This window comes from Chiloscyllium plagiosum, chromosome 7 (genome assembly GCF_004010195.1).
Source record: "Chiloscyllium plagiosum isolate BGI_BamShark_2017 chromosome 7, ASM401019v2, whole genome shotgun sequence".
Taxonomy (NCBI): Eukaryota; Metazoa; Chordata; class Chondrichthyes; order Orectolobiformes; family Hemiscylliidae; genus Chiloscyllium; species Chiloscyllium plagiosum.
Window position 1 is genome coordinate 40,270,229 of NC_057716.1, and position 25,087 is coordinate 40,295,315.

Here is a 25,087-nt window from a genome sequence, read left to right on the forward strand (position 1 = left end):
CCACCCTCTGTCTTCTACCTTTGAGCCAGTTTTGTATCCAAATGGCTAGTTCTCCCTGTATTCCATGAGATCTAACCTTGCTAATCAGTCTCCCATGGGGAACCTTGTCGAATGCCTTACTGAAGTGCATATGGATCACATCTACTGCTCTGCCCTCATCAATCTTCTTTGTTACTGATGGAGAGAATTTATTCAGAAGAGGGTAAGATGATCAAACCTATGATCTTCTAGTTTCACTGTCTCCTGACAGTCCTTCCCAATGTGGACAGGATATGGAAGGAACATCTCCTGTAAATTCCTGTTCTATATTGTGCACCAGCTTATGGGTTTGTGAAAAGTTATAAAGGTATTAATGTCAGGATAGAATAATGTTGCAGGAAACATGGCAGAACAGTGGAAAACTAAAGACCAAGATCGGATGGGGAGGGGAGATAGTAAAGGCAGGATCGGGTTTGGTGTTGCCAGTAGCACCCAAAGGAAATTAGTAAAGTGAGCACTCGTACTGTTCTTTCATGCTCTACACTCAATAAATGTGTCATCCAAATCCCTGATGCCTGTGTTCTTACTCCCACCAATCTCATTTTCTTTTCATTTCTGTGCTCACTGATCTGAATTTTCTTCTGGTCAACCAGGGCTTTGATTTAATATTATGATGCCCGTTTTCACATCCTCCATTCTCTCCCTATCTCTGTAATCAGTTCTATGACTCTCAAAGATACCTGTACTAATTGATTTTGGCCTCTTGACCATCTACATCATTAATGACTACACACCCACTGGTATCTATGCCTTGAGCTGCCTCGGACCAAAGTTCTGGAATTCCCTCCCTAAACCCCTCTGTTCCTGTCATCATTCTTTTAAACCTCCATCTTTGAAGTTTTGGTTATCTATCCTAATCTCTCTTTACATAGCTCAGTATCAAATTTCATTTGATAAGTCTTCGAAAAAGTCCCTCAAAACATTTTACTGCCTAAATGTAAGATATTGGTGTGGATGTCAGAAAACAGTGATGGGAGGTGGGGAAGAGAAGGGTTGTGAATGTTGAAACAACACACAGTGTGAGCTAAGGTAACAGAACAGAGATGTAAATAAGACTCTTATCAGTATCGGTGATACCACTGAATTTCATTCGACCTTGTCACCAGGTCTTAGGTTCAATGTGGTTGGCATTCTCCAGATCCACCACCTCTGACTGTGACTCTGCAAATTGCTTAAGCACTTTTCTCCCACTGGAACGAACCTGGTAGCTCCTTCATTCTGATCACTCCCACACTGACATTTGCTGCACAGCGTCACAGAAATTGGGGGCTATTGAGCTTTGTCATTTCTCTTTATCTGAAAGTGAATGATCTCACAATGGGCTAAGTGTACCTCAGCGCCATGAAGTGTTGGCAAACGTAAATGGCAATTACATCTCTGGCCCTTACCCATCCACACAGATGCAAAAATTAACAAGTCAATCAACAGTTTGCAGAGGGCTCATTACATATGTTAAAATCAGATATTCCTTCCAGTTTAGCATAAGAACATTGTCAGAGTTGTGTTTTAATACCTCTCCAATCACATGCTAGTTCTCAGCAATTTTCCAATTTCTCAAACCATGTTTCAGATGCTTGGAATTTTAATCATAGCAATATTTTTGATTTTAAAACCTTGAATATTTCTATCTGATGTGTTTAATGTTTAACTTCTAAATAGTTGCTTTAGAATCCGATGTCTCTGCCTAAAATTAGTGAGTGCAGATTTGAATAGTTTACAACAATGTGAAAGAGTTATTAAAATAGCTATATAAATGGTTATCTATAAGAGCCTTCATTACAATTTCAATGCTGTCTATTAATAGCAGGAATATGATCAGCCTATTTTTATTAATGTATGCAGGAAATCGTAAATATATTGTTCAACTTACCTCACCTTGTGGATTGTTCTCCCTCTTTTCATCTACTTCTGAATAAGAAAATAAAAAAATTAAAAACAGATATACTCTTTTAGGATCAATAGATATATAACATTGCACATGTAATTAAATATTTCGTTTGATATAGGTTCTAAATTAATTACTAGAGCTTCTACATTATCTTAGTTTAGTCCTGTCTATAACAGCATGCAACCAGTACAAATAGCTGTGCTTGGGTATCTATCTAGACTAATTTGAGTGACACTGTAGCTAATGACTGCATTACATTCTGCTGGCTGTCAAACTCAACACATTTTTCATCTTGCAATAAGATGTGATTTGGATTAATCATTTTAAGGTCGATCAAAATGAGGAGGTAATTTTGAAAAGTCACCAAGACATTTAAATGGAGTGACAGGTTCTGATCTGCAATCATCTCATTTACCCAATTCACAGGATGTCTAGTTAAGTGAAATTGAACTTATAGACAAAGGATAGGTGACTTATATTATTATGTGCTGTCATCAGTCTACTGATGTCTATTCCAGCAAAAGAATTGTGTGCTCCCATATGTCACCATTATGATTGATGAGTTGGAATGTGATGCTGATGCATTCTATATCAGTTGTTAAAAGCATTCTCTGATATGGCTTAGCAATTGCTCAGCTCTGCGTAAATTTCATGGCATAGGTATATGAGATCATATTTCATTCATTACTACACACACCTTGCAGTACAAATATGAACAAAAACTATTCTCAGCAGCAAATCAGATCATTGAATACAAAAAATCTTCCTTGTTAGCTCTACGTAATATAAAGAAAAAATGAATATGTCCCACTCTGAAGACAATTTGTGACTTGTTTAATTTTTTAAAAGATCATTCAGTCCTAAATGTGCAACAGCTAATTAATCAGGATGATTCATCAAACTGCACTTTCGTTGCATAAAGGTTAGAACTTGAATGATCAAAATAGAAATTTCAAACATGATCCTTTATTTCAAGTTTAAGGTTTTCTAAATCAGCCAAGGAAACCTTATTAATTTTTCCCAAATCTCTCCAACCACAGATATTCATTCCCAAATCTCCCCCACCACAGATATACATTCCCAAATCTCCCCCACCACAGATATACATTCCGACATAAGGACCAGGAGTTGAAGAAGGCCATTCAGCCCTTCAAATCTGTTCCACCAGTCAATTAGCTCACAGCTGAGTTGGTTGTGGTTCATATTTCACTTTTCTCTGCCCTCCGCAACAATTGATTATTCTGTCTATATCTATGAATATAAAACAATAACCGAACTTCTAGCATTCTCCATGGAAGAAGGTTCCAAAGACTAACAGCACTGAAACAAGGAATTCCTCCTCATCTCTATTTTGAATCTGTAACTTTTAGTTCTAGATTCAACACAAGAAGAAACATTTTCTCAGTATCTAATCTTCTATGTTTTAACATGATTGTCCCACACTGTCTTAAAGTCCACTAAGTATAGGTTCAACATCAACCTTACTCCATAAGACAACTCATACATCCCAGATTCAATCTACCAAACCTTCTCTGTATAGCCTCCATATTTTTAAAAAAGATTAAATGTGTGTACAATCCTCCAGGTGTGGGCACACCAGTACCCTTTATAGTTGCAGCAATACTTCCCTACTTTTACATTCCACTTCCATTCCAATAATGGCCAACATGTAATTTGCCTTCCAGATTACTTGCTGCACCAGCATGCTGACGTTTTGTAATTCCATGTACTGGAAAATTCTGCAATCTGTCTCCATTCAAAGTTTTCTTTTTGCTTTTCTAACCTCCCTATCAAAGTAGATTGCCTTACACTTTTCACTTTATTTTCCACCTGCCAAATCTGTGCCCACTCACTTAACCTATTTATATCCCTTTGCTGATTCTTTGCATCATCCTCACAACTTGCTACGTACTTTTTTTGTACTATCGGCAAATTTAGCTACAATATTCTCAGTGACTTCATCCAAGTCATAACTATAGCTTACAAGTCATTGAGGCCCTAGCACTGTCACCACAGCACTCCTCAATGTGACAACCTAAAAAGACTCATTTACAGAATTCTCAGATTCCTTTGGGTTAGCCAATGCCCTTTGTCTGCTAATATATCATCCCCAACACCATGAATGTTTAATTGACATGGTAACCTTTTACATGACACCTTATTGCAGACCTTATGGGAATCCAAATGTATCACATCTACAAGATTTCCATTGCCTAAGCCACATGTTACATCCTCAATAAATGAACTGAATTTGTCAAGCATGATTTACCTCTCACAAGACCATGAGAACAAACGATGTTTAAGACACACAAAACACATCAGTATGCTTACAAAAATCCAAACCAAGAATTCCATAGAGAGAAGGGTCATTGTTGCTTGCTATGCTATACATGTTGTTTCCTTATGCAGATTCTCACTTACCCAAATCCAGCATAGCAGAAGTAAAATTTTGTAGCTTTGATCCTCTAATATTTCACAAATATTTAACCAGCCTTCTGGACTGATGTAGACATCAGAACATTCAGTCTTCCAGGTTTGGAGTACACTAGGGTGAAAATGATTCACACTAGCAGTGGTTTCACCATGCCTAATCTTCTTTCCAATGATATCCACAGAACAATAATTCAAACTTATTTTGGAAACATATTGTATCGTCTGGCAGTCAATTTTTACTTGACTGGTTATAGCACCAGGTTATAGTCCAACAGGTTTATTTGGAAGCACATGGATAAACCTGTTGGTCTATCACCTGGTGTTGTGTGATTTTTAACTTTGTACACCCCAGTCCAACACCGGCACCTCCAAATCATGGCATTCAACAAGGTCAGCTTTACCCTTTGACTGACTTTCCACAGCAACAGAGAGCCATTGACTGCACACACATGGCAACCAACTCATCCCAGCATGTCTCATTAAAAAGCTTGTGTACAGTCACAAGAAATATCAAAAGATTTTTCAGGGAGCTGCCACGGTGCCTTCATTCTGCACCACTCAAGCCTTCCTGAACTCTTTGTGCCTTGAAACAGAGATAAATTGGTTCCTTGGAGACCAGTGCTACTATTAAAGAGTTAGTCCATTAGGAACCAGACCTGATACCCCAGAGAGATCCATCTGACCATTAGGGCTAAAACTGAACAAACAAGCAGATGTTGAAGATGCACCTTAGATGGCTGAACAAATCTAAAACATCTTGGGTTTCCAATGTGCATGTTTCTCATTCATTTTTTCATAACTGTTTATAAAACAAATGTTGAGAGAGAATTTAGAGTAAGCAACCTTCTTATTTAGCTGGTAGGGCAATAAAATATGTTGAATCAACAAAGAAGGTAGAGGCACTAGATTTAGCTTCAGCAATACTGTGTAATAAATTAAGATATCCATTCCCAATCATTGTCAAATCATCTCCATTGAATTTGTTTGAGGACAAGTTTAAGTTAATGGGCAAAACTGTGGCAAATGGATTTCAAAGTAGGCATGTGCGAAGTCATACATATTAAAGCTGAAAATGATATAAGAATATTTTTTAAATTCAATTGTGGGATGTGGGAGATGGGACATGGGCGATGTTGCTGGCAAACATTTATTAGCAGTCCCTTGAAAAGTTGGAGGTGAATACTTGCCTGCATTGCTGCATCCATGTGCTGTCAGTTGACCCACAATGCCCTTAGGGAGGGAATTCCTTCATTTTGACCCAGTGACAGTGAAGGAACGGTGATATATTTCTAAGTCAGGACAATGAATGGCTTAGACGGGAAGTTGCAGCTGTACCTGCTGCCCTTGAGCTTTTGGATGGAAGAGTCATGGGTTTGGAAGGTGCTGTCTGAGGATTTTTGGTGAATTTCTGCAGTCTATCATGGGTCGATAGTACATGCTGCTGCTACTGAGAATTGGTGTTAAAGGGAGTGAATGTTTGTGTGCTGCTTTGTCCTGGATAGTGTCAAGCTTCTTACATGTTGTTACCCATCCAGGCAAGTGAGGAGAATTCTGTCACACTCCTGACTTGTGCCTTGTAGAAGGTGGACAGGCTTTGGGAATTCAGGAGGTTACTCACTGGGGTGTACCTAGGCTCTGCCCAGTTCTTGTAGCGACATAACTGTGTTTACATGATGTATCTAGTTGAGTTTCTGATCAATGATAACCCCCAGTATGTTGATAGTAAGGGATTCAGTGATGGTAATACCATTGAATGTCAAAGTTAGATTGTCTCTTATTGGACTTGGTCATTACCTTGCATTTGTGTGGTGTGAATGTTACTTGCCACTTGTCAGCCCAAGCCTCCAGGCATGCCCTCCTGCACTCTCAATTGAACCAGTTGAACCCCTGACTTGATGATAATGATTGAGTGGGGAATGTTCCAGGCCATGAGGTTACAGATTGTGCTGGAGTACAATTTTGCTGCTGTTGATGGTCCACAGCACCTCATGGATGCTCAGTATTGAGTTGCTAGATCTGTTCAAAGTCTGGCCCATTTAGCACAGTCATAGTGCTACACAATACAATGGAGGTTATTCTCCATTCTCCAATGTGAAGGTGGAACTTTGGTTCAACAAAGACTGTGTGGTTGTCACTCTTACCAATACTGTCATTGACAAATGCAGCTACAGCTAGCAGATTGGTAAGAACGATGTCAAGTGTATTTTTCCCTCTTGTTGGTTCCCTCACCATCTGCTGCAGACCCAGTCCAATAGCATTGTCCCTTAGGATCCAACCAGCTTAATCAGTAGGGCTGCAGCCAAGCCAGTCTTGGGGGTAGATGTTGAAATCTTCTGCCCAGAGTACATTTTGCATCTTTGCCACCTTCAGTGCTTTGTTCAAATGTTGTTCAATATGAAGGAGCACCAATTCATCAGCTGAGGGAGGTAAATGCCCATGTTTAACCTGAAGCCATGAGAATTCATGGGGTCCAGAGTCAATGTTGAGCACATCCAGGGCAACTTTCTCCTGACTGTATCCCACTGTGCTGCCACCTCTGCTGAGTCTGTCCTGCCCGTGGGAGAGAGAGTATATGTTGGTGGTATCCGGGACATAGTCATACTCACGAAATCATACCTTACAGACTATGCCAGGCTGTTGCTTGACTAGTCTATGAGACAGCTCTCCCAATTTTGGCTTTGCCCCAGATGTTAGTAAGGAGGACTTTGCGGGTCGACAGGGCTGTTTTTGCCATTGTCTTTTCCATGTTTAGGTCAATTGTCAAGATGTTCATCTGGTTTCATTTCCTTGTTGAGACTTTGTAGCAATTGACATCACTGAGTGGCTTGCTAGGAAATTTCAGAGAGCAGTTCAAAGTCAACCACATTGCTGTGAGACTGGAGTCACATGCAGATTAGACCTTCCCTGAAGGACATTAGTGAGCTAGATGTGTTTTTCAGACACATCAACATTGACTTAATTGAATTCACATTCCACTATCTACTGGGGTGGGATGTAAATGTGGGTCCCCAGAACATTAGCTGAGCTTTTGGATTAATCGTCTAGTGATAATAGCACTCCGCCCTTGCCTCCCCAGTGAAACCATGCTGCAACCAGGAAAGTAAGTTCTTGCAATAGCCTACAAAAATGGGAAGTTGTATTTTTAAAAACACAGTCAGCACTGCTTCCCCAAGATTTGGGCACAAATCTCCTTATGAAGCTCTGTGTCATATTGATTTAAAAGCATCAAGTGCCAGGAGCCATATAAATATAAGTTGTTGTTGAAGTGTAAAGCACTCCACTTCACATTTAGACTTTTTTGTTTGTATTTATTGTCTCCATCAATCACATTTTAGGTCCAGTTTTCCTTTTGAAACAAAAATACAGAGTTGCATGAAAACCTAGTGTCACAATACTGCTACTGAACAAGTAAACTAACAATACAGTGACAGCTTAATTGGATCCCAGTGGAACAACGTGTCAGTGGTGCAGTTACAAGTCAGCTTTATCGCATGAATCTCATTTTCACCGTAAATGTGTGAACTCCAATTCTGCTTTCTCTTCTCAAACATATCGCACTTTCACACCAATCAATTGCTCCACAAAGAATGTAAATGTGTCCTCCAGCCTGTTAATGAGTTATATGTAGGTTGCAAGAAAAGTATAAACAATGATTACACAAGTACATTCTATCTATAACAAAATAAAAGCAGCTAAAACTGACCTTTCCCATGAGCTACACTATGTAATAGAAATGTTATTTGCTTTGACTATTGTGTATGTCAGTTTGGTTCAGTTGCTAACATTTTCACCTCTGAGCAAGACAGTTGAAATGACAAAAGCTATTTTAGGACTTTAAACTCATAATAGCTTACACCCGAGGATTATGGGAATTCTGCAGTGTTAGAGGTACAATGTTTTCAAGGAAGCTGAGATCCATCGACCTATTCTATTAGATGAAGTTAAAAAAAAACCCATATCATCATTTAAAGAAGTTCTCGTGACAAGTGGAACATTCATCTAATTGGTCCTTGTGTCATTATGTAGTACTCAAGATCATTGTTAGAGTTTCCCACTGCATTTCAAGAACATTCATTAAATATGATGCACTTTGCACTTCTTTGAATTGATAAAATGTTCATAATCCATTGAAGTTCATTGAGTAACAGCAAAAAGAAAATTTGTAACTGTAGCATTGGAGTTGGTAAAATTAAATACCAACAGAGACAATTGGGGCAGTGCTAGTGGTTAGCACTGCTACCTTGCAGTACCAAGGAACCAGGTTTCCTTCCAGCCTCGGGCGATTGCCTGTGTGGAGTTTGCACATTCTCCCCGTGTTTGCATGGGTTTCTGCCGGGTGCTCCAGTTTCCTCACAGTCCAAAGATGTGCAGGTTAGTCGGATTGGCCATGGGAAATGCAGAGTTATGGGGACAAGGGAGCTTGTTCTTTGGAGGGTTGGTGCAGACTCGATGGGTCAAATGGCCTGCTTCCAAGCTGTAGCTTTTTATGATCGCAAGGCAAAATCATAAAAAAAACACAAAAAAATGAGTCAGAATTCAAAAATTACTATTGTGTATCGTTGCACCCAGTTTTCTCTTTTTGACAGTTTCTTAACCTATGATAGATATTAAATCAACAAAGAATGAACTTGCATTTATATTGCGCATAATGCACTCTCAAAATGACCCACAATAGCTCAAGACTAGATACAGTTGCAGGGTGGGGGAAGAAAGGCAGGTGGGTTTAAGGGTTGGTCACCTGGCTAGATCAGTGGTGCTCTTATAATCCCCAGTTAGTATTGTTAGGAGTGTGTACCACACCCACAGGATCTGTCTGTCCTCCTTCTAGAACATTCCTGGGTGACACCAAGCCTCTCCAATTTGTCAGATTTTCCATGCTTCCCCTCTGCGGTAACCCTTTCCACTTCCTGATAAATGTTTTGATTCTGTACTTGTTCCAGTGCCAACCTCGGTTGTTTTCAACCATCATTTATTTTTGTTATTTAAACTTTCCCACTACGCACCCTATTGTAGATTACTTCCTGAAATAGTAAGTGTTTCACTCTCCACAGATGCTGCCTGATCTGCTGATATTTCCAGAAATTTATTTTCATAATGCAGATCTCTGCCTTTGTTCTCTCCTCTCCTCCTAGCAGTGGTCCACTGCCAGGCTTTTCTAGGTTCTATATTTGTTTAAAGCTGTTCTGGTCAAACCTCTTTCAGTTCTGTTGAAAGGTTATTGATCTGAAATATTAACTATGGTTCTCTATCCACAAATGCAGACATGGCCTAAACAGTGTTGTCAGCATTTTCTGTCTTTATTTCAATGCAACCGTTGCCTAGGAAACCAATGATATCATTAAGCAGCAGGAACTGGAGTTTGCAGAAAGTGCTGCTAATTCCTATGGCCGTTGTCTCAATCTCCTGCATTTAGCTCACGTTTGCATCATCTGTGGAATTTGTAGCAGATGATCAGGAAATAGCTAGAAATGGTGCCCCAAGATGATTACGTATGAATATTAAAAACCCTCTGGAGCTCAGCAGTGGACTGAATGAATCGGATCATTTGTATCTTTTATACTCAGTATCATATTAATCTTTACTGGGACTAACAGGCAAGCTGTAAAATGGACAATCCATTGACTTCTGTAAACTCTCCCCAAGATAGTTAGCTCAAAGTTCCCCACACTCCCAATGTTCAAAGATAAAATCAAATTAAGTTCCTAAATATTCCCTGAGAAATCCCATTCTATACACAGCTGATTGCTTAAAATATTATTGACAGGAGAAACTTCTTTTTTTCAGACACTGAAATGAAACTAACTAACAATGAGGATTAGAACATCAATAAAAGCACAAATTGATAAATTACATAGATCAACAGCTCTATGTCTTGTTATTTCATTGAGGTCCCAGAAACATTTGCACGTTATTTCATTGACACTTATTTATAATACATTGATTTCACCTGCATGAGGCAATTGAACACATACTGGACTGGGAGAACTTTACTGCAACTTTTGAAACATCAGCATGGTACACTTGTAAGAGTGAAAATTCATAGCCAGAATACAATCCTGTGTTTCTATCGGACAGTACTGAAGATTATTAGCAGCAGAATTTAATGATGCCAGAGTTCTAATGTCAAGCTTTGATGCCATGAAATTCTGTTATGGATGTGAAACGTGTTCACTGCCACCTTAATTAACTGATTAATATGGCAGCCATTGACCTCACCCACAAAATATTGAATAAATACATATTAGCATATAAGCAGGAAATTTTCTAATAACTTCTTCAGGGAATACCATAACATTAGCATCAACGTCCATGTCTGCTATTTTATTGGGTGATATGGAATGAATTGTTTAAATTCAAAACTCCAGGCAGTGTGAAAGCTATCCACTTGAACAGATGGAGGAGAGATGCCAGTGACTGTGCTCTCAATTTATCGTAACTTGTGGAAAATGGATGTCTAAACTTCCAGTGGCACATCTGTGCATGAAATACCGTGTTTTGTTCTCCAGAGAGTTAGATTGATGCTCCCCAGAAGACAGCCCACTCTACCACTTTAATAGGGCTAGCTCCACCAGAAATAGAATCAAATTTCAAAGTAAAACATTCTGACCATCATTTTCACTTCTCCAAGGTACATGTCTTATATCATGGATTAAGTGGCGTGGATGTTATGTTTTTTAACTACTGGTGTCTGGGATCAAATCAAGCTCAGCAGATGGACTTCATTTAGGTGAGGATACTGGCATATTAGCCCTGATCTCTATGAATATTAAAACGTGACCTGTGGTTATCATAGAATGAGATAATTTAACTGGGCACCACAAAATTGTATTCTGGTTATCTAGACACTGATGTGCCTTTTGCTTTCATGTTAGGTGAAGATAAAAGGAAGCAACAAAGCTGAGAGTATACATTCTAATTGATTTTAGCCTGGAAAGATGAGCTGTGATCAAAAGTGCGAATGGCAGTGCTATGAAACTCAAGCTAGGGCCTTATTTGCTGAAGAAAGGGCTATCCATTTACTAAACATGTGATAGGTTACACAACATATTGTCATAGATTCTATTGAGTAAGCAAAAAAAAAAGCAAAATCCCACGGGGTTTGCAACTAATCCTTTGCATTTGTGTCAGCTTTGTGTTTTTTTAAAAAGGTCATAAAAGCTTTCTGAACAGATGGCTGTAAAAAGGTTAAGAAAGGAGTGTCAGGTAAATACAAGTAAACTTTTCTTCATGATGCAAACAGTTAGGCACTTAGACACATGAACAGGCTGTGAATAGAGGAATTAGTTTAGAATAGCATCAGGATTGGCACAGACATGGTGGGCTAAACGGCCTGTTTCTGTGCTGTACTGTTCTATGTTCTATGTAGTACTTGCCATAAGAATTTAGCAATGTCAGCATGTCTGATCCAGACGCTTCTGCAATTTAGTGAAAATCATTTTGTCAAGAAATAGTTTCTAATTTGTGAAAATGCTCATGATTTGGTGAATACATACACGCAGTCAGCAATAGATTCTGGTGAATGTTATTAACAGAAATGCCGACTCCAGATTGGGGAGAGCAGTGCTTTAGATTAGGAAGAATCCGGAAGTTCAAGTTGATTGGTGGATTTCTAAACATCAGGCAAAATGCTTTTAAAACAGGTGGCAATAATAGTAGCAGGATAGTCAACAAAACTGATAATGATAAAATTATAGTCCGACTGCTGTGGGAGGATAGAGAGCTAGTCAGAAGAGGAGGACGAATGTTTACCATTCAAAAGATATGTCCTGAGGAAGTGCAGGCACAGTCTAAAAAAACTGGTATTATTAAACTGAGCAATATTTGGATGATACATGCTGTGCAAATCCGAATACTCTTTTGTAATCATTTTTATACATCTGTGATAAAAGGTGTAAAACATTAAAAATTGAATGGCAATTGGCCTTAATCGTGGTTGCACATAATACAACATTGGCAATTAAATACAAATTGAAATTAAACATGATTCTTAACTTTTCATTTCAGTCTGATTAACAATAATTCTTTTTTATTAGATTGCCATTCCAAGCTGAGTTTTCAGTGAAATGCCTGGCAAAATGATTCAGACCTATTGACATATTGACACTGGTTTTAGGGTATTTTCAGAACATTAGTTCATGGTTGTTTGAAAGGGAGCTCCTCCACTCGCTGCTCAGCCATCACTACAATCTTCCTGCTGGAAATGACAACTGATGCTAAATATTCACCACAACACTCAAATGGATTAATCCAACTAAAATGTGATTGATACAAATAGCCTAGCAATACATTTTCTGCCATTGAAGCCTTATCCACACTGGGCATCAGGATTGCTAAACATTTCTGGTATTCAGTGTCATCAAGGTAGTGGAGCTAGCATTAAAAATTTAAGGGCCAGAATAGAGTAGTACAAATAACTGCAGAGCAATCAACTGCATTGCAAGATGCATTCGCTCCAGATAAAAAAAGGTACATTTAGTTACATTGATAAAGTAGCATCATGAGCCAAATATAACAAGTGCCACAGCAATTTATCAACCCCTTTTCTCCAGCAAGGGCCACTGATCTAGCAGGCCTGAAAACACTGCCAGAAGTCCGTGACAGGCCCTGCAGTTAGCTTGATGTTACAAGAAAAGCTAGGGCAGAGGTTTTCAAGTTATAGCAAGGTGAGAGGTGTGCTGCAAAATTCTCAGGAAGCAGCGATGCTTCACATAGACTTCTAATACTCTGCATTCATGGCTACACAGCTCTGCGCATGCATGGAAGGTGGGCCATGTTCCCAATATATAGCCTGCGTACACATGCACAAGCCCAAACATTTAGTCTAAGCATGTGCAATAATCAAGGATCACAGCTCGTGGATCAGAAGAATCAATGCATGCAATAAAAAGGCATGTAAAAGTTGTCTGACTTGAACCGGCCTGCCTGTCTGGACACCTTTCTACTTTAGTACACATTTTAAGATGAATATTTTTGAAATTTGTTTTAGTTAGATCATTGATCTAAGTCATAGAATAGTTTCTAAGAAAAAAAGTCAGATAAGTTTCTTGTCAAGCAAGGCAATTTCTCTGCTAGTTCAGAGGATATATATCATCTTAAACCAAAGGAAAAGAATAGCAAGAATTGTTCAGAGAACTATGGGTAGAAATTAATGAGAGTTCTCTGGCCTTTGAATTTTCAGGTGTTTGCCTCTCACCTGAATGTCTCATCTGCAGAGCCAAGTTGACAAACACTGTTAAGGTGCCATATACAATTGAAAAATCAATTTCTTGCCAAGAAACACATTCAATACTTCAAGAACTTGAGAGAACAAAACATCAAGCAGGCCCATTCTGATGGAGTGTGTGTGGATATCGGACAAAGCCCAAGGCTCTGGTTGCCTGGTGGCTCAGCTTGGAGCAAAATCAAAGAAGCCCCATACTATTGCCAAAGCCTGAAACATTGTAGGTGTGAGGTCAGGAGCTGATGCTGCAAAACAGATTGACATAAGTTCATTCTGATAATACAGTTAAATGGCAAATTGTCAACATGTCAGCTAATACAGAGGAGGTGCTGCAAGAGAGGTTAGTTACTAGTGGGAAGTTTGCATTGCAGCTTGATGAGTTCAGTGACTGAACTAATTTAAGTGGACACTAACAGCTGCTTGCCAATGTTTAGTCTGTTGATGGAAACTCCTTTCAGGTGCATTTATTGCTTTTATAAGGAGCTACCAAGTCATGTGAAGAAATATTTCAGGTAACACATATCTATTTGAAGGAAACAAACTTACCTGGGCCATATGTTAGAGCATTTAAATTGAAGGACCAGTGTCAATGACAGGGAAAGACAAAAGATTTGTCACTAAAGTGAACAAGCAAGATCCTGACATTCAGATCACCATTTCAGATCCTCCACCATGAAGCACGTGTAGCCAAAACAATGCCACCAGAGAGTTAGCTGCAGTATTACAGTAAGCCATGAAAATCGTGACTCACATAAAATCACAGTTATTGAAATCATGTTTATTCACTATTATGTGTGCAGAGATGGGGCTGAGCTTCATTGGTATTACACACTGAGCTGCGATGGTTACTGTGGGGGTAGATTCTTTCCTGTGTGTGAGAGCTCCAGAGAGAACTAACAGAGCCCTCAACAATGCACAAAGTGCCTTATAAAGAGTTACTATCTGATGGTTACTGTTGGGTTGAGCTGGCATATCTTACAGATGTCTGAATGAGCTGAATACCAAAATAAAGGGGAAGAATGAGACGATCCTTACCATTACTAATAAACTTCAAGGTTTCAGGTCAAAACTGGGCCTTTGGCAAGAGACAGTGGCAGGGGGTTCACTTCAGATGTTTTCAATGGCTTTGTCAGTGGCAGACACATCTCCTTCCGCAAAGACCATTCCCTCCGTGACTACCTGGTCAGGTCCACGCCCCCCTACGACCCACCCTCCCATCCTGGCACTTTCCCCTGCCACCGCAGGAACTGTAAAACCTGCGCCCACACCTCCTCCCTCACCTCCATCCAAGGCCCCAAAGGAGCTTTCCACATCCATCAAAGTTTTACCTGCAAATCCACTAATATCATTTAAACACTTCAACCCCAGGGCATCAATGTGGACTTCAACAGTTTCCTCATTTCCCCTTACCCCACCTCATCCTAGTATCAAACTTCCAGCTCAGCACTGTCCCCATGACTTGTCCAGACTTGTCTGACCTGCCTAGCTCCTTTTCCACCTATCCACTCCACCCTCTCCTCCCTGACCTATCACCTTCATCCCCTCCCCCGCTCACCCATTGTACTCTATGCTACTCTCTCCCCACCCCCACCCTCCCCTAGCTTATCTCTCCACGCTTCAGGCTCACTGCCTTTATTCCTGAAGGGCTTTTGCCCGAAACGTCGATTTTGAAGCTCCTTGGATGCTGCCTGAACTGCTGTGGTCTTCCAGCACCACTAATCCAGACATCTGTTCAAATGCATAGCCTCACTTGAATATCTCGTGCAATGCTGGACAATTTTGAATTCTATTGCCTCTCAACAAATGTGGAAGACTAAGACTTCATATGTGACCCATTTAGTTCAATGTCTGCCAATTCATCACAAAACTGAAGTTAAAAGAGAAAGAGGAATATATAGATGGAGCACACAATGAAGTTTAGAGAGGTATTTTTGTACAGGTTTTGTCTGACTGCAGTACATTAATATTTGACAATCTCTGACCATATTATTGGTTTCTTTTGCTGTTTGTGACAACATACCTCTGTGAGCTAGCTTTTTCAGCACTGGCATACATGAAAAAACAGGATGGCGTGCTTGACAGTAGAGTAAGATGGCTGTCTCATCAATTCCTCTCCAAATCGTAAGGCCTGCGTACACACCATTAGGCTCAGGTTTCCCACTAACCAGGTAGAAATATACAACCATACAGAACCGAAGAGTCTCTTCAGTCCATAACATCTGTACTGCAAAATATACTACCATCTACACTAGTCCTACTTTCCTATACGAGGTCCCTAGCCTTGATGGTAAGTTGCAATTTTCTCTATTACGTTTTGCTCTGATCCATTGTTCATGAATAGTTAGAAGCAATTTAATGGAGCAAATTTTGAAAACGTGCCTTGCTCACATTTGAAAGTTGTGTACTTTTTACCGGTGGATTTGAAACATCAATATTTTGATTCGCCTCTGGCTTATTGTACATACTATGTTACAAACCTCTCTAGTAAGGTCATAATCATAGCAAACGCAAGTAAATGTGATGTTTATGAGTAATCAATTCAGCTGAAAAATGTGGGTGTGCCATGGAATCGTTTGTGTCCTTGAGTGTGCCTTTATACTGAAGGCTAAGCGAGGGAGGAGTGTGACCACAAAATGAGTCCTCATTGAGAGGAACAATCACCAAAGTTACTTCAAAACCAAAGACTGAACAGGACATTACCAAATACAGCAATGCCAAATGAAAAAAAAAGTAAGAATAAGTCACTTCTGGACTTCTTTTATTACTTTGTAATTATCAATGATATTTAGTAATGTTAAATCACATTTAAACTGTACAATTCCTACTACTTATATTGGTAAAAATAAATTATGTCCATGTTTCTTAATTACAAAAGGCAATTTGAACAAGGAAAGATAATACTTTGACCTCTTGGTTGTGTTGTCAGGTGATAGTGCAACTATTGGTAGGAGTGATATAATTTTTTTGTGGCCCTTGATCAGGGAACAAAAGTTCAGACAATGACCCTGTACACCTGCATGTGTCTGAGGGGACAGCTTCTGACTCAGTTGCAATGACCTTATGGATTAATAGATACTCAGATCTGGCTCAGATGTAAAAATTAGTCATATGGATAAAGTAATGGAAAACTTGACACCTTTCTACAAAAGCACAATCCAACAGCAGTCTATGGAGAGAATGAGGTGAGAAAATTAGTGTAACATTGAAAAAGCAATCTGCAACCTATTAGTTCAAAAACAGTTCTGAGTAGGATTTAAAACTCTTAGATTGTAGATGTCGAACTCTTACATTGTAGAAAACAAGGTAAATCATTAAAAAGTAAGAGATCACCATTTCAGGTAATTATTACAGGAGGAAACAAAGTATATTCTCCTAACTCAGAGCTAAACTGTTCTAATATTCACACTATTGCCAAGCTCAAATGCCCCGACTTTTCCATGTCAGCCCCAACAAATAAATTGTTTGCAATCGAGGATATCTGGTCCGGAGATGAATGCAAAACTGCTGCAAAATGGATTTAAATCATTTGGTGTAATTATATTTGCCAAAAGCTTAACAATGCAAAATATATTTTTCTATCTTACTTTGAGTGACAAAGTGCAAGTTGGGAAGCATTATTAAGTGAACCATCATGTTGTGTTTTGATACAGGACTTAGTCGTAGGCCACTCTTGTGGTGGGCATGGAGATGAATTTGGGTGGGATTTCATGCCACAGGCAGACATGCCAATTCTTTCTGTACCTGGGCTATTTCCCAGAGTTGGGATGGGTGAAGGTGGCAAGACTGCCTGTGCTCCAGCAGAAGATAGTCAATTAAATATGTTAGTGGTCTATTACACCAAGGATCCTTGCAAGCTTCCTGAAATCAGGCTCATGACCAGCACTCAGTTAGGCTCCCTATAGGCCTGGCACTGCTCGCAACCACAGTCCACACGACGAGGAACCTTCTTTACCTATCGACTCCCGGCCAAATATTTTAGATGCTGTTACATTATCTACCCTCTTAGAAATAAGAGAGTAACGAGACAATATTATGAATATTTAGCTTGTTTAATATTCAAGGGTTTTGTACAATTTCTATCCTAGATTCCTAAACTGTAATATCGCACATAATCCAATTCAATGAAAGGTTGAGGAAAATAGGCTGAACAATGCTGATGTCGAAATGAGGCTAGTTCAGAAAATCAGCAAAAATGGAGAGATTGCTGTGCCAGATCTGGGTGAATAGAAGAGAACAGGATTCAAAAATTGAACTTATGCAACAGGATAGTGAAGGTGGTGTTTGGTATGCTTTCCTTTGCTGGCCAGAGCATGGAGTACAGGAGTTGGAAGGTATTGTTGCAGCTGTACAGGACACTGGTTAGGCCATTTTTGGAATATTGCGTGCAATTCTGGCTCTTTCCTGTAGGAAGGATGTCGTGAAACTTGAAAGGGTTCAGAAAAAAATTACAATGATGTTTCCTAGGTTGGAGGATTTGAGCTATAGAGAGAGGTTGAATAAGCTGGAGCTGTTTTCCTTGGAGAGTCAGAGGCTGAGGGGTGACCTTGTAGAGGTTTATAAAATCATGAGGGGCATGGATAGGGTAAATAGACAAGGTCTTTTCCCTGGGATGGGCAAGTCCAGAACTTGGGCATAGGTTTAGAGTGAGAGGGGAAACATTTAAAAGGGACCAAAGGGGTAACTTTTTCACACAGATGGTGGTGTGTATATGGAATAAGCTGCCAGAGGAAGTGGTAGAGGCTGGGACAATTACAACATTTAAAAGGTATCTGAATGGTTATATGAATAGAAAGGGTTTAGAGGGATATGGACCAAGAACTGGCAAATGGGGCTAGATTAATTTAGGATATCTGGTTGGCATGGACGAGTTGGACTGAAGGATCAGCTTCAGTGCTGTACATCTCTATACACTGGGCAAAGTTAAAAGATCAAAAAAACAAATTCACATCAAGATCCAGTTGAGAAAAACATGCTCTGTTGCTTAATTTTGACAAAGCCATCAATATTTAAAATTGAACTTTAAGTACCTCTGTTTAAAATGAGGGGAAAAATGAGCCCTTAGAAAAGAAAATAATGTAGGAGCAAATTACCACAGATGCCGGGATCTGTACTGAAAACAAAAAATGCTGAAGACCACAGTGGGTCAGACAGCATCTGTGGAGAGAGAGCAAGCTAATGTTTCAAGTCTAGATGGCTCATCATCAGAGCCAACGTGAAGTGTGGAGGGGCAGTATTTACGCAAGTGTGGAGTTGGAGTGCTGTGGGAGAAAGGATGGTGTTTGTTCAGATTAAGTTATGGAATGTGAGAATGCAGAACTATAGTGGTTCTAGCTGCCAGACAGGAAAGAACAGAGAGTCCCACTGGAATGGGGGGGAAAAAGGAGAAAGGACATTATTCCCCACTCCCATTCCTTCCCTTTCTCTTAGCTTTACTTGTGACATTCTTATCACCATGTCCTCTCCACCTCGCCGATCACCCCTCCCAAACCAGTGAGACTGTCTGTTTCTCCCAGTCTAGCACTTCGACACACCATTGTTCTGCGATTCTCATATTCTAATTGCTTAATCTGATAAACATCCTTTCTTCCCCCAGCACTCCAACCCCGCACTATTGCAAAACTGCTTCCCCCTCCACACTTCACATCAGAGTCATCTAGACTTGAAACGTTAGCCTACTCTCGCTCCATAAAAAATAATGTCTTTGTTTCTTTTGATTATAATTCAGCTAATGAGGATTAAGGAATTCCATCCTTTCAACAAAAATTTAAATTATTTCTTCCTCTCTTTACAAAACAATATCATTCTAGCATATATCCAGCATCAACTCTCTTAGCAATGGTAATTTACAAATGGTTCAATTTCTTTCAATGCTCAAGCTATAATAAAAACAATTTCTGGGGAGCATCACCTAGTGCAACTCACCAGTCAGACTTAGATCACATTATCACTGTCCTGGGATTCAATCTCCCATCCAATGATCAATTCATGCCATACATATATTTGATGTTTGAGTGAGGCTATGCCTTAGCAATCTAATTGGCAGTGCTATGTTTTTACTATGGCCTCTGCTGTTCAGCATGTATATCAAAAGATTGGAAGAGGAATAAATTGTGACACAGTAGTCATTTCCCCACCTCAGAGCCAGGAGGCCCAGGTTCAAATCTCATCAGCTTTCGAGGTCTGTCATAACATTAGAACCAGGAGCAGGAGTAGGCCATCAGGCCCTTCGACCCTGCTCAGTCATTCAATAAAATCATGGCTGATCTTTTCATGGCCTCAGCTGCACTTGCCCACCCTCTCACCATATCCCTCAGTTCCATTACTTTTCAAAAAATTATCTATCTTAGCCTTAGAAAACATTCAATGAGGAAGCCTCAAATACTTTGCTGGGCAGGGAATTCCACAAATTCACAACCCTCTGGGTGAAGTATGTTCCTTCTCAATTCAGAACTAAATCTGCTCCCTCTAATTTTGAGGCTATGCCCTCTTGTCCTAGTTTCGTCCACCAGTGGAAACATCCCCCCAATTCTACCTTGTCTATTTCCCCCATAATTTTATGTTCCTATGCGATCCCTTCACATTCTTCTAAATTTCAATGAATATAATCCCAGCCTACTCAGTCTCTCCTCAACTCCAAAATCAACCGAGTGAACCTCCTCTGCAGCCCCTCTCGTGCCAGTACACCCTATTGCAAGTAAGGAGACCAAAACTGCACACAGTACTCCAGGTGTGGCCTCACCAGCACCCTGTACAGCTGCAACATAACCTCCCTGCTTTTAAACTCAATCCCTTTAGCAATAAAGGACAAAATTCCATTTGCCTTTCTAATTATCTGTTGTACCTGCAGACCAACCTTATGTGATTCATGCACAAGGACTCCCAGGTCCCTCTGCACAGCAGTATGCTGCAATTTGTTTACCACTCAAACAATAGTTCTTCTTACTGTTAGTCCTAACAAATCTCAGGTTGATTAAAAATATACCTGGATGAGAAAAATAATTTTGTCCATTAAAGTTTGCAAATGTTGCCGAGCTAGGAGTAACAATAAGCAATCGAAATGATATCTTGATGAGAATGACACTGAACTAACAATCTAGAGGCTTGGCTTTGGAGCAAATTCCACTGTGGTACTGTGAGAATTTAAATGCAACTAATTAAGAAGTTTGCGATAAAAAAGAACTAGACAGAGAGAGATGATGTTCATAAAATAACCAGATTGTCATAAAGATCTGTGCTGTTCACAAATGCTATTTAGGGAGCAAAATCTGTCATTCCTACCGTCCCGGGCTACGTGTGTCTACACACAAACAGCAATGTGATTTATACTCAACTACCTTCTGATATTTACAAACCACTGCACCAAACAACTACAATAAATCAAATGGTTAGATCACATAAGTCACCTCATCTTGTTCAGCCATGTAATAATTGTAGTAGTACACTGTCCCAATTTTTCAACCACAAATAGGTGTGTTACTAACTGCTACTGGAAAATTGGAGTGCAGGAGGACAAGCAGGCAACATGTGTTTGTGTGCAAAGTTGTGCATGAGTTCAAGACACACCCACACAGCATACTGAATATCAAATATAGCAACCATCCACACTCACACCAACATCAGTGCTTCAGCTTTATACTCACCAGATAACTTGACACCCATTTCTGGAGAGGTTTGGGAACCTGAATTGTAGTTCCAGTGTACAGGAAGTTGAGGATAGTGAGGTCAGGGATAGGTTTACAAAGTCACAAGAGGGCACCAGCTATCAGGATGTTGGTTTGAAATGCATGTACTTCAATGACAGGAGCATCCAGAATAAGATGCGTGAAATTACAGCATGGGTTGGTACCTGGGATTTCAATATTGTGGCTAGAGGAGGGACAGGAATGTTTGCTGCAGATTCTGGGATTTAGATGATTCAGTAAGAACAGAGAAGATGGTAAAAGGTGGGGTGGGGGCGGGGTGTTGGTATGGTGTAGCATTGTTAATCAAGGGTAGTATTACAGCAGCTGAGAATGTTTGAGGACTCATCCACTGATGTAGTTTGGGCTGAGGTTAGAAACAGGAAAGGAGAGGTCACCCTCTTGGGAGTTTTCTATAGGCCTCTGGATTGTTCCAGGGATGTAGAGGAAAGGATAGCAAAAATGATTCTCGATAGGCGCAAGTGTAACAGGTTGGTTGTTATGGAGGACTTTAACTTCCCCAATATTGACTGAGAATACTATATTTCAAGGAGTTTAGATGGGTCAGTTTTTCTTCAATGTGTGCAGGGGGGGTTTCTGACACAGTGTGTAAACAGGCAACAAAGGGTCTTGCCATATTGGATTTGGTACTGGGGAATGAACCCAGCCAGGTGTTAGATTTGGAAGTAGGTGAGCACTTTGGCGATGGTGATCACAATTTGGTTATGTTTACAAAAGTAAAGGGCAGGGAAATGTAAATGCTTCAGGGAAAGAGGTGCACCTGGGGGAAAGGCAATTATGATGCGATTAGGCAAAATTTAGGATACATAAGATGGGGAAGGAAACTGCAGGGGATGGACACACTTGAAATGTGGAGCTTATTCAAGGAACAGCTACTGCGAGTCCTTGCTAAGTATATACCTATCAGGCAGGAAGGTAGTTGTCGAGATAGGTAACCTTGGTTACTAAAGAAGTGGAAGCTTTTGTCAAGATGAAGAAGAAGACTTATGTGAAGATGAGGTGTGAAGGCTCAGTTAGGGGGCTTGAGAGTTATAAGTTAGCCAGAAAAGATCTAAAGAGAGGGTTAAGAAGAGCCAGGAGGGGACGTGAGATAGGATCAAGGAAAACACTAAAGGCCTTCTATCAGTACAGTATATCAGGAATAAAAGAATGACTAGAGTAAGATTAAGGCCAATCAAAAATAGTAGAGGAAGGTTGTGTGTGGAATCTGAGGATATAGGAGAAGCATTCAATGAATACTTTTGATAAGTATTCACATTGGAAAAGGGCAATGTTGTTACAGCAATATAGGCTACTAGATTAGGTGGGATTGTGGTTAACAAAGAGGAGGTTTTAACAATTTTGGAAGATCTGAAAATAGATAATAACCCCTGGGCCAGATGAGATTTATCCTCGTATTCTCTGGGAAGCCAGGGAGGAGATTGCAGAGTCTTTGGCTTTGATCTTTATGTCATCATTGTCGACAGGAGTAGTGCCAGAAGACGGGAGGATAGCAAATGTTATTCCCTTGTTTAAGAAGGGGAGTCGGGACAACCCTGGTCACTATAGACCAGTGAGCCTTACTTTGTTGTGGGTAAGGTGTTGGAAAAGGTTATAAGAGATAAGATTTACAATCATCCGGAAAGGAATAATTTGATTAGAAATAGTCAACATGGTTTTGTGAAGAGTAGGTCAGCCTCACTAATCTTATTGAGTTCTTTGAGAAGGTGACAAAACAGGTGGATGAAGGTAAGGTGGTTGATGTGGTGCATATGGACTTCAGTAAGGCGTTTGATAAGGTTCCACACTATTGCACAATATGTAGAGTTTTTGTGATTGAGGGGGATTTAGCGGATTGGATCAGAAATTGGCTAGCTGAAAGAAGACAGAGGGTGGTGGTTGATGAGAAATGTTCATGCTGGAGCTCAGTTACCAGTGGTGTGCTGCAATGATCTGCTTTGGGGCCACTGCTATATGTCATTTTTATAAATGATCTGAATGTGGGCATAGAAGGATGGGTTAGCAAATTTGCAGATGACACTAAGGTAGCAGAGTTGTGGATTGTGCTGAAGGATATTATGGGTTACAGAGGGACATAGATAAGATGCAGAACTGAAAAATGGAGTTTAATGTGGAAAAGTGTGAGATAGATCACTCTAGAAGAAATAACAGGAAGGCAGAGTACTAGGCTTTTGGTAAATTTCTTGGCAGTGTAGATGAACAGAGAGTTCTGGGTGTCCAGGTGCACAAATTCCTGGTTTATAGGGTTGTTAAGAAGGCATATGGTGTGTTGGCATTTATTGGTAGAGGGATTGAGTTTGGAGTTACGAGGTCATACTTCAGCTGTACAGGACAACTGGTAAGGCCACACCTGGAGTATTGCGTATAGTTCTGGTCACTTCATCATAGGAAGGATGTGGAAGCTTTGGAAAGGACCTGTTTCTACACTGTTAGGATTCTAATGATTCCCCTCATGGGAGAGTCTAAAACTGGAGGGCATTGTCTCAGAATTAAGGGGCACCAATTTAAGCCTGAGATGAGAGATTTCTTCACTCAGAGGGCAGTGAATCTTTGGGAACTCCTTGCTACAGGGAACTGTGCGGCAGAGTCTTTGTGTATATTTAGACTCTTGAACAGTCAAGGGTTACGGTGAAAAGACAGGGAAATATGTGAGGAGTGTCAGATCAGCCATGATCCTATTGAATGGCAGAGAAAGCTCGAGGAGCCTAACAGCCTAATCCTGTTCCTATTTCTTTTGGTCTTTCAAAGCCTCCTCCGGTCTGTTACCAAAACCTCCAAACTCATCTGTAAAGCAGTCTGGCCTCCAGTTACAACAGCCATCAGGGCCTGTTGACATGACTTTCTGAACAACCTTCACTTCAAAGCAAACTTGCTGTTGATTCAGACTGACCTCAGCTATGTGTATTTACCTACAATTCAGAATGGAAAAAGTTCCCTCCTTCACTGTACTTGCAGAGACATTTGAACTGTAATGTATTCTATTTCATTTTTGTACTTCAAGTCTACTACTTTCTTTAATTATATGCTTGCTGAGTGCATGTTATGTGATTGATGTAGTATTAGACTCCATGGAATGAGTGGGTGAATAAACAGTATTCCTTGTTTAAATCCTTGAAGCTCTGCTGCTATTGCCTTTAAATTAAACACTTAATTTTCTTTTATTGTCTTTTCAAAAACAAACCACATTGAATACAGAGAGAAGGGAAGGGAAGGGAAATGCCTGTCATAACAAATTAAAGTTAAAGGGAATATTGATGGTTGTGACATGTCATGAGCAGTCTCATATTCCTAATGAAAGGTGTAGGAGATGATTGAGGTGAGAGGTGGTTACTTTTACAATGTCTTAACTCAAATACATTTGGCTATGCACGATGAATAATCACTGAGAATTGCCACTTGCCCCGATTTTTTGGTTAGTGGGAAGAGAGTTTCCAGGTTGTTTGCTCCAAAGTTGACAGTATGTTTTTTCTCTGATTTTTTGGCTTCCGCAGGAGTTGGTATTAAAGGAAAGCAATCAGGGAACTTCGAACATAAAGTAACGGCAACATTTAAATAGGGGGGAATATGGAAATGACTTCATTTTCTAAAATACTTTGTTATTGTTCATTTATTTGTAATAAAAGAAGCATTTTGCAATTTTGTGGTGCATTTAGACCAATTTTAAAAATCATCAAGGGTATTTTTCAAAAAAATTAGTCTTCAAAACCCTGCCCACCCAATTCCATGCATGTCTGGGTAGGTGTGAAAAATCAAATGGTGAACTGTTCTGCTGGCTCCCTACCACTGTCACCATTTTGTTTGACTTTC

The 25,087-nt window shown here is 39.9% G+C and overlaps 1 protein-coding gene across 5 annotated transcripts in view; it reads right to left on the bottom strand.

Moving 5' to 3' along the window:
- ppp1r1c (protein phosphatase 1, regulatory (inhibitor) subunit 1C) overlaps window positions 1-25,087 on the bottom strand; it is a 121,619-nt gene that overhangs the window by 73,036 nt on the left and 23,496 nt on the right. For 2 of the 5 annotated variants that reach the window (XM_043693467.1, XM_043693463.1), the window contains exon 3: window positions 1,910-1,947. The exons of 1 other annotated variant lie outside the window; for it this stretch is intronic. In XM_043693467.1, coding sequence (XP_043549402.1) covers window positions 1,910-1,947 — 38 coding nt within the window. Of the gene's footprint in view, window positions 1-1,909; window positions 1,948-4,348; window positions 4,377-25,087 lie in introns of those variants that run through there. 2 more of the 5 variants (XM_043693466.1, XM_043693464.1) reach the window with 2 other exon arrangements.